This window comes from Gossypium raimondii, chromosome 10 (assembly GCF_025698545.1).
Source record: "Gossypium raimondii isolate GPD5lz chromosome 10, ASM2569854v1, whole genome shotgun sequence".
Lineage (NCBI taxonomy): Eukaryota > Viridiplantae > Streptophyta > Magnoliopsida > Malvales > Malvaceae > Gossypium > Gossypium raimondii.
The window spans coordinates 41606394-41617144 of record NC_068574.1 but is presented as its reverse complement, the minus strand read 5'-3'; the positions used below and the strand labels follow the sequence as shown (position 1 = coordinate 41617144).

The window sequence follows — 10751 nt, the reverse complement described above, 5'->3', positions numbered from 1 at the left end:
TCCTTCAAAAATCTTATCGTAATACAGTGTTGAAGCATACATAACTGATACCTTGAGAAGCTTCTTCCATTACCAGCTATAACAAGATGAGTCAGAACCTCATTAATCATGCATTAGTTTCATCTTTCATGCAACTAAAGACATCATTAATGCTATTACAATACCATCTTTAAAATGAAATTCAATTTCATCTCATTAATTCCATCAATCTCTTTAAAATGAAGAATTACTAACGAGTCATCAATTCTGTCAATTTCATTTTCTAGTTCATACAAATGAGCTTTGGAGTATATAAAATTCACTCCATCTATAACCTGTTCTACTATATATCTTTTGTTATGAGAAATTAAGGATACAATTACCATCTGAAAATAGTCACACTAAACATAAAAATGACAACAGCTATGTTTCCTACTGATACGCTGCTGGAATTACCGTATAAATTTGCACACTATGGTGCAGTGAGAGGGTTGCAACTCTCCATTCTCACTACCTCGACTGTTGTACATTTTTGGGTTGGAAAGTGGGACTTTGAGTATGAATGTAGGCCACCGCAATCGCCAAGGACTGCAGAGCTGAGAGTGCTGATTGAAAATGAATCAAATACAGCCCGTCATCAACATTTGTCATCCTCAAGGTCGGAGAACCGTGCTCAGGACCCTGTATTGTGATTCAGGTTATAGACATACCGGTATCAGCCATCTTAGATTGTAACAGATGGGAAAATTTATAGACATACCTGAATGGAAAATTCGAATAACTTGCAATCCTCGGGCATATCTGTTGCAGGTGAACCTCCTTTACTTGGCCCGGATTTGAGTACGGTCAGAGGACAGCCTAAGTCCCAGCCACCACACTCACAATGTCCACCAGATCTCCATCTTTCAATAAGACTAGAGGGCCCACCATTTCTGGTTCTTGGGCCACCATGAATACCTGCTGGAATTAGTACATCCATACTCGTTGAGCAAACACCATTATTGCAAGAACAAAAGGAATGAACCGTCGCTTTCAAAGGGTCAATGTTTTGCATTGCCACTGGTTTCCTGAGAAATTTTAAGCCCCAACCTCCAACTTCTGGTCGAGGATTCTCAGGGAAACGGTCCCTCACAACGATGGCAGTCAATTCCAAATTTCTTGGAAGTTGTTCCTTGAAAAGGTTCATCCCATCTAGTGAATCAGAATTGTTCACTGAATCTCGACATGGATCCCAAGAAGAATCTTCCATTATGGAACTTGACCGACGAAATCTAGACAATGTGCTCTGCTTGGACAAATGACTACTCTTGAATGCTTCCACCACCTTTTCCGATAGGCCCTTATTTTTCCTGTGATTATTGCTTGAAGTTTGCATCTCTCGAATAGAAGTTTTATTACCACCGAACAAAACAAACTCCGTCTCCATGATTTTAGAATCTTGGGGACAGATTGAGAAAGAAGTTGACGCTGTCATCTTACCAACAAATTCGTGATCGCTAATCCCATGTTCCTTATGGCTACTCTTGCTGGAATGGAACAAGTACATATAGTCCAGACCCTTATTTTGAGCAGCTCCGTCCTTTGCCAAATTGGCTACATACACCTCCCTTTGATTATCCAGCAAGAAAACAAAGTACGGAATCCCACCATTCCACGTGCACTGAAGCATTCCTTGAGAAAATGTTGTAGAAGTTAAAGAAAAGGACTGATCCGAGCATGTAGAGTTTGTACTTGACATGGAAACAGGCCTTTTATGCATGGTCTTGGATCCATATTTACAGTCATCCAATATGTATGTTTCACTATCTAGCTTATATGAGGAATAACTACTGAAACCACTCGGAGAGCTCATTAAGTCATAACTTACCAATCTTTTAACATCATTCAAACTTGGATTGACATTGAATGTACCCGATTTCTCTAACAATGGGCTCTTCAATATATTTGCCATGCTCCTGCTGCCCATTATTGAACCTACAACCCATGGTTCTGCAGAATCAAGGAATAAACTATCAGTCCTGACTTCCGATGGACATTTGAAAATAAACCTGCCCAAGTCACCTGTATTTTCATCACGGATTTTAGCTGGATTCTGTCCATTGGATAAAATGCTCGTTTTTGTGGAGCTCAAGTTCACAGAGATACTGCATTGAGCTGCTTTTGCTGCATTGACATGAATCAACTCGAGGCAATAACGAAGGTATTTCTCATCTAGAGCAACCACATGCCTCGGAATCTTATTCCCAATGCCAAAAACAGCTCGAAGCAATGCATCATTTATAAGACTTTTTCCGGCTTGTATTCTTCTAACATTTAATATCAGAGCATGCTGTGGATTTATTGGACTCCCCAGCTGTTTTGATTTTAGTTCAGAACAATTCATTCCATAGTCTCCCAATGTATCCTTCTTATCCTCCAAAATTTGCAGTGAATCTTCTTTTCCCCTGTCATCTTCCGGACCACGAACAAATGCGTTGTCCATCATCTGCTAAAAATTAAGTATAACACATCAATAACGGCCACACCCCGTTACTATTTTTGGCCTCAAAATGGTTGATAAGCCTCCAAACTATCCAATTTCTGCTTCACTACAAATCTGAAGGAAAAAAAAATGAAGAATTGCATCAAGATGACACAAAAGGGAAGCAAAAATACAAAGGGAAAGAACACCATGGCCAAATTAAGACAAATCCTAGACTGAAACAATACAGAACTTGTGAAACTCGAACAACTTAATCAAGTAATTATGGAGCTTTAATTTTTATATATGTAATCCTAATATGTGAAGTTATGAACAAGAAAGACAAGAACAAATTATTCTCATGGAATCTAAATGAAATATAAACAATGTAAATTGAAAGTGAATTAGTACTTAGCAATTCAAATCAGGACACAATTCTTTCTTTCTTTATTTTTAATTTGTGAATCACAATTCTTACATATAACCAAATTTACAAAGCAAACATGTTAAAGAACACTGATATGTGGTTGGGTGTTGAACACTGGCAAACATGGAACTACCAGCTTCATCAATCCAAGCAACTCAGTTAGGTATACAACTTTTGAACAAAAAGAAAATGAACCAAAAATTTCTATCTTTCTCTTATACTACCAAGTACCAAGTACCAACTTTTGAGCAAACTTTCTGAATGGACCAAGTACAATGAAGAACTTGTTTTTTTTTTGGGTCTCTTACCTCAAAGAAATGGATCCAAGAAACAAAGATGAACCACCCCAATCCAATTCAACAAACAAGCAAAGATGAGAAGCAGCAGCTGATTCTCAATAAAGTAAAAAAGGCTTAATCATCCATTAGCCCTGAACTTAGAAACTCCAAGACAGCTCTGTGCTTGTAAAGCAAACAACCATTCTAGATACCCAATAGCACTTTTTTCCTTTCTTTCATTAACTGTTCTAGACACTAATCAAGGGGATTTATTATTATTATTATTATTATTATTATTATTATTATTTAATTAAGAAAGCGATAACCACAAAGCAAAGAACCCAAAAGGCCAAAACTGGTGAAGCAAAAGCAGTGGGGGATGGAAAAATGGTGTTGTAAGACCATTGTGGAATATTGATTCCATGTTCTTCCAGGGTTTCACCTTTCAAGTATGACCCACATTTTCTTTTTGGGTTTTACTTTTAGGCAAATGAAGTAGTAAAGGAAACTGAAAAAGACCCAGATGAGGAAAGGAAAATCTTCTCAAAGAAACCATTAAAAATACACAAAAGAAAAAAGAAAAGGAATTGAGCTGGAAAGTAACATGGCAACAAAACCTGCCGAACGGGGGAAGATGGACTCTCCTGTTTATTTGTTTTGGTTGATTTTTTTTTCAGAAGACATGTGAAGGAGAGAGAAAAGAATATCGGTTTTTATTACCTGGGGAAATGGTCAAAGTGCTGACAAGTTGGTACTTTTAAGTTTGACCACCATTTGTTTTTTCAAAGCTTGAACATCATGATAAATATCAGTTGTTTTTTGTTGTAAGATTTCTTCATTTATTACAAACTGAAACATCTTTTGCTTGTTTGTCTTCATAAATAATGTTCTCGAATAAAAAAAGAAAAACCCATCTTTTGCATCTTGGTTTTTATAATGATCTCGTTATTCCATCTCTTTCTTCTCTCTTATGTTTCTCTTATTTTATTAACTTGCTCTGCAATTTCTTGATGAAACAGGGGAAAGAAATGAATGTTGCAGATAAGTTCAACACTTTGCCTGAATGAAGGCAATAAGGGTTAAATGGTTAGGTTACCATTGCTTCTTAATAGTATTTTTGGAAAAAAGGATAAGCTATAATTTCGAGCTTTTGGAAAAGCTGTTTTTGGATTAATTTTTTGCTTGAAATAAACAAATTTTTCGCATAATTTATTTAGAAATATTTTTTTTTCTCAAGAATATTTGTTAAAAGTAATGCTAAACAAACCTAAGACTATTTTGAAGAAGTGCTTCTACATTCCAAACACACCCTTCTTGGGATTGCTTGTGCTTTTGGGACTCAAGAAGCAATCCTAAACCCAATCTCAGTTGGTCACTTAGGCATTGAAAATGAAATCTTTATAAGTTTATATCTAATTTTTAAAGTGTTTTTATTTTAATCATTTTCAAGCCTTAAATTTTAACTGGTTGTACATGTTATATATATACTTTTATTTTAGTTACTCAATTTTAAGTAGTTTTCATTTTAATCATAAAAAAATATCTTTTAAATTGCTGATTAAGGTAAAAATTAAGGATTAAAGTGAATAAGTAGTAGAAATTAAAATAATGTATTAAAAATTGTTAAATTGTATTTATTTATTCCATTGTCTAAAATTTTAATTTCTTTTTATTTAAAATTTAAAATTTAATACATCAAAATCAATTAAATAAATGAATGAAATATTTTATCCTTTGATAATTTCAATTGATTTGTTACTATTAAACTCCTTTTAAATTTTAATATTTTATTTTACGTTTCAAATTATTCTTAATAAAATCAATTCAAATAAATCATATTTAATAATTTTCTATGAAACTTAAACTTAGTTTGATTATATAATTTCAAATCTTCCATACTAAGCTAAAAACAAAGAAAACTCCTCTTATTTTTGTTTGGATTGTTTTTCGTGTGGATAATGAATCGATGAAAAATTTTGGACATAGAAGATAAAATTAATTAATTAAATTAATTACAAGGGTTTTTTTTTTGCTTTTAGCTTAGCATGAAAAACTTAAAGATTATATAATCAAAATAAATTTGAGTTTAAGTGAGACAATTATTAAAGATGAGTTGTTTGAATTAATTTTAATTTGAAAGCATAAAATAAAATTTTAAAATTTAGAAGGAGATTAAATTCAATAATTTATTTAATTGATTTTGATATTTTTAAACTTTAAAATTATAACACTGAAAAAAAAGAAATTTAGAAAGTTCGGAAAAGGAGTAAACAGGTACAAATTGACAATTTTTTTAATGCATCATTGTTTTTAGTTTCTATAGTTTTTCTACTTTAATCCCAAATATTCTTTTTACCTTGACCAATACTTGAAAAAATGATTTTTTTTTTTGGGTGATCAAAATGAAAAAGTAAAAATGATGTGATATGTACAATCAACTACCATTAGAGATTTAACGCTTGGTGACTAAAATGAAAGCGCCCTAAAAGTTAGTTGACCAACTAGATCCTAAAACATATCATAGATTTTATATTTTTATATTTTTATATTTTTGTAAATTTGAAATTTAGTTTTTATATTTTTATTTTTAGAATTTAACCTATTTACTTATTAGATTTTAAAATTTAAGTCCAATTATTAATATCGTTAATTTTTTGTGACATTTTGAAATAAAAAATACACATTTGGTATCCATGTAATTAAAAAGTTGATGTAATGAACCTAAATTTAACTAAAAACTTTAATTTGACTTTCACTTTTAAATCCAAAAGTAGAGAGACTAAATTTCTTAAAATAAAAGTAAGAAGACTAAACTCCAAATGTATGAAAAGTATAGAAGCTTATAGCATATTTTCACATATATGCTTTACCTTGTAGCCCTTTTTTTCTTCTATGTCACCCTATTTTTTTTTCTTCTGTCTTTCTTTGCATGGCACTTGAACGGCTACAATAATGACCTAATGGAGGACGTTGTAATGAGGGATATTGAAAGCGAACTTCAAACTCTTGAGATTGAAATAGATCATTGTATAAGCGAAAAGGTCGATACCTTATCCATCATGGATAAAACAATTGTAGATCATGAAATACGAGTAAATCTTGTAGTGTACATTCTAAAAAAGACATGGCCCATTAAAGAACCTTTTAAGGTGTATGAACTAGAGAGGAACATGTTTCTTTCAATTAAATAGTGAAAAATACAAGTTAAAAGTTTCAGAAAAATTTGAATGACCTAAGTTCTGATACCACTAAATGTAACATTCCTCACCCGTTCTGATGACTGGTATGGATGGAATATGCTACTGGAACATATACAAGCTAGAAACCTTGTATTCATTTAAGGGTTATAATTTAGAACATTTTTATAAAATATTTAAATAAATTTTTGGATTACTGAAAGACTTTAGAAACAATTTAAAATAATTTAAAAATGGTTCAAAGGGGAACAAAGGTGTTTGAGACTCAAATCGAGCCTCAGAAGGCCAATAAGGCTCAAAATAGTGTAGTGGCTAATGCCCTGCACTATGGTATCGGTACAAGTAAGGAGTAGTACAGAGAATTCTCCCAATTATTGTAGATCTTGACATTCTATCTTACTTGATGCGGTACCACAAGGCTTAGGTATCGATACCTCTATGCTTAGAGCCAAAAATTGACTTGAAACTCCTCTGTACTTAAATGTTCAATACCAAATCTTGGACTTATATGACTTAAACATCAAATTTTAGACACCAATATCAACTATTGAAATACCTCCAAACATTGTAATTATGAAACACACTTAGAGAAACTTGTAACAACCCAATTTCTAGAGGTGTCGGAAAAAGCAGTTTTGGAATCCCAATTTCGTAAACCGAGCCTGTAAATATAAAATAGGAATATTTGTGGAGTTAATATAAAAATATATTAAAATACAATTAAGTAATTTAGCCAAAAAAGTTTATTAAGGCTTAGGGACTAAATTGTAAAAATTTAATCGCTATAGAGTTTTAATTAAGAAAAGTCTTGAGGAGCTAGATAAGAATTACCCAAAGTAATAAAATGGTAAGTAAACCAAATGTTAGCATGACTTAGTGGATGATATTGATGATGGCCACTTAGTTTAGTTTAATAGTAAATTAGTGAAATAAAACATGATTGATTTAATTAATTAAGATTAATTAAAGTATAAATGGCTTGGTAGTGGAAAGAAAGATGATGAGTTATAATATTCTTCACCATCCCTTAGCAACAAAACAAAGAAAACTCCATTTTTGGAGCTTGAGCAATCAATCAAAAATTTAAATAAGTCTCTAAGTCATTTTCTTTTGATTTTTATAAACTTATGATCATGGGAGCTTGATTTAGCTAGCCCATTATCAATTTGTTCAATTTTGAATATGTATTAGGTTTCCATTATTGATAAATTGATGAATTAGACTTGAAATTGATAGAAATTAAGTTTGGATAATGATAAGGACTAAATTATAAATCTTAATAAGCTTGTTGTTAACTTTGTAACATTAGGGACCAAATTGAATAAATTAAAAATGTTATGAAATTATGCTATAAATATAAAGTATAGGGTCCCTAATGAAAGAATGTGAAATCAAATTTTAATTCAATGCTAAATATAAAAGATATGCTTATCCAGAGTTTAGGGACTAAATTGAATAAAATGAAAAAGATGCTTGGTTTTATATTTGAATGTGAATTGGATGTGTTCTTATATTTTTCCTTTATTAATTATCGATCATAGCTAAAAATGACGTCGAGAAGGAAAGAAAAAGTGAAAGTTGTCAACGAATGATGTGAAGAACCGGTTTGTACTTTTATAATTCGAGATCAATTTAATTATTTGCATATTCATGTTAATTGCATGATTGAGTATCAAGGTGAGTATATAATGTTCGTATGAATTGATTTGTGGTGATTGATATTGAATATCGAGATAGTGGACTGAATTGAATAAAACAAAAAGTAGTATGGTTCAATTGAAATAGAAAGTGAAATGGAAATGGTTTGAGCTATGCTATGTGCTATTGGTTTTATTTGTGAATTGATAATGAAATGAATTAATAATGATATGAAAATTGGTTATATAATGTTATTGGAACATTGATTACCTTATTAACTGTTCAGGCAGGGTCAGATATAGTTGGCATGCCATAGGGTCAGGTATAATGATTAGAAAATATTGTTGCCGAGCAACCCAAGGTGGTAGAATGTACACATATAGTCATCATTTCTAGGCAAACTGGGATGAAAGAATAATCAAATTTTGAAACCATCATTGTTGGACAATCCGAGGTGGTAGAATGTACACATATAGGGTATGTTTAGTATTGCTTCTAAAAAGCACTTTGTAACAAAAAGCAATTTTGAGACAAAAGCATTCCTAAACAAGCTAATTTTTGAGAGAAAAAAAGTGCTTCTCCCAAACCAAAAATTGGCTCAAAAACACTTTTTTTAGAAGTTGAAAATTTTAGCTTATCCCCAAAAGCACTTTTTACCCAAAAGCACTTTTGAGAAGTACTGCTAAACTAAAACATGATTATCATTGTCAGGCAACCAAGGATGAAAGAATAATTAGATTATGAAAACCATCATTTCTGAGCAACTCGGGGTGGTACTGTGACAGAGTATTAGATCTGTGTATCTGTTCTAAGTCCATATCTAGTTAGTAGGGTTATGAAAACATGAAATGGTAATAAGATAAATGAGGTGAATCTTATTGAATTAGTATGCTTGTATACATGTGATATGTGGAAAACGAAAGCATGTGAAATACCATTCGAATCAGGCATTCAATTTGATAAATAACGATGTATAAGTATAATCATATAGGTGATTGATATGAAATGAATAAGTAGGATATGAAATAAATGGAAAATGGTATGGTAAGTATTAGAAAGTATGGTATGACACAATCATATGAATTGGTCAATGAGGTTCTGCTTCAATTTGGTATGCTATAAAATGAAAGTATTGGTATCTAATGTTGAATGGTATGATATGATAAGTTTAAATGCAAATATGTAGTGAATTGGTGTGCAAATTTGCTATATATGTTCATGTCATATGTTAATGGAAACTATTGGCATAAATGGCATGTGGTTTAGTTAAACGTTATACTTGAATTGATTGTGTTCACTTGGTAATGTTTCATTGACTTGAATCATTAAAGTACCATTCAGTCTTATTGCTCTGCGTACGATTTGTTTATTTCATGCGCAAGTTTAGGTGAATTTCAAAGTCTTGAGACTTGATTCAACATCCAACCAATAGTCCTTGACTTAACAAAGTTTGAATAATTTTTTACATATAAGCAAATGACATGTACCTAGGGTTGAAATGATTATTAGGTTGCAAATGTCCGTTTTTATGTAGTTGAGTAATGGATGAATGATATTGTAATAGTTTATGCATGGCTAAGGCCTATTTTGGTTGAATCATGAAATTGAACATATATATAGTGTTGTCATTAAGTTTGTTGATGATGCATATTGTGTTAAATGGTAGGTTGAAACTAATAAGGATTGTAATTGTTATGTTTTGCCTACAGAGTCGCAACATCACCTCATGGATGTCGTAACACTAGCTCTCAACGTCGTAACATGCATTGTTTGATGTCGCAACATCAACTTGGTGAAGTTTGGAATCTTTACATTTCAGTCCTCAAGTGTGAAGTCAACCTATTGATTTAGAGGTCGCAACATCGCACCCCTAAAGTCACGACTCCAGCCTGAAATGTTTTAAAATTTTGCAGTTTAATCCTTCATTGGTCTTGGGTTATCAATAAAGCTTCTGTAAGCTCATATAAACCCTCGGATAGGATAATATATTATAAAATAATGTTGTAACAATCATGCTAATGGATATAATGTGTTGTATAAAATAGAAATCATGTTATATTGGATTATAATTGCTTCAGCAACGAATGTGACATTCTGTGCCTCGAACCCAACGATTATGGGGTATTACAAAACTACTATGACCATGCATAATGTTTTAAAAAATGTTCAATAATATTCTAAACATGACCTAAATGTAGAAGTGGTGACATGAATTTCCACTTAGCTAGTTCTTCAAACATATTATGCTCAAACTTAGCCACTAGGATCCTCAACATATTAAGTCACAAACAAACAACTCAACTAACAAGGAGCAATGGGAACTAACTGTTGGATCTAGTTCCCTAAGTATATATTCATTTTGCATACTTGTATTTTCAAACAAATTAGTTTAATAATAACATCCATTAATTACATTAACACACTTTGTATATTGTCTTAATATTTTTGCATGCAAAGCAAAATGGAAGCAAATATTGGCTCACTGGTTATCTAATGTTTAATTAATACCAAGTGGTATTATGTGGTCAAATCGTAATACGGGAAGGCAACTTGTATTAGTAGATGAACCTAAACATGTCCTTAGTCTAATTGGAAATGAGAAAATTGATTAAGAGACTAATATGTTATCTATCAAGTCCAAGTGGGGAGATGCTTTTTCTTGAGTATTGGAGTAGATGACTCCTAAAATATAGAGATATAAATGTAACTAACGGGACTAGCAGTATATCAAATAAGACCTAAATAGAATAGATCCTAGATTTGTTTCTAGA

General features: G+C 31.8%; 1 protein-coding gene across 3 annotated transcripts; it reads right to left on the bottom strand.

Annotated features, from left to right (window-relative positions):
• Positions 1–208: 208 nt before the first annotated feature.
• LOC105778126 (uncharacterized) lies at positions 209–3811 on the bottom strand. Of its 3 annotated transcripts, none has more exons than XM_052621817.1 (4): positions 3176–3811; positions 1847–2575; positions 740–1639; positions 209–660 (listed from the first exon to the last, which is right to left on the bottom strand). In XM_052621817.1, the coding sequence occupies exons 2-4, from the start codon at positions 2462–2464 to the stop codon at positions 490–492; spliced, it is 1689 nt and encodes a 562-aa protein (XP_052477777.1). In that variant the 5' UTR covers positions 2465–2575; positions 3176–3811; the 3' UTR covers positions 209–489. The 3 variants fall into 3 exon arrangements, with proteins under 3 accessions (XP_052477777.1, XP_052477776.1, XP_012457187.1); XM_052621816.1 differs by having other exon boundaries at positions 740–1968; positions 2041–2575; XM_012601733.2 differs by having other exon boundaries at positions 740–2575.
• Positions 3812–10751: the final 6940 nt, after the last annotated feature.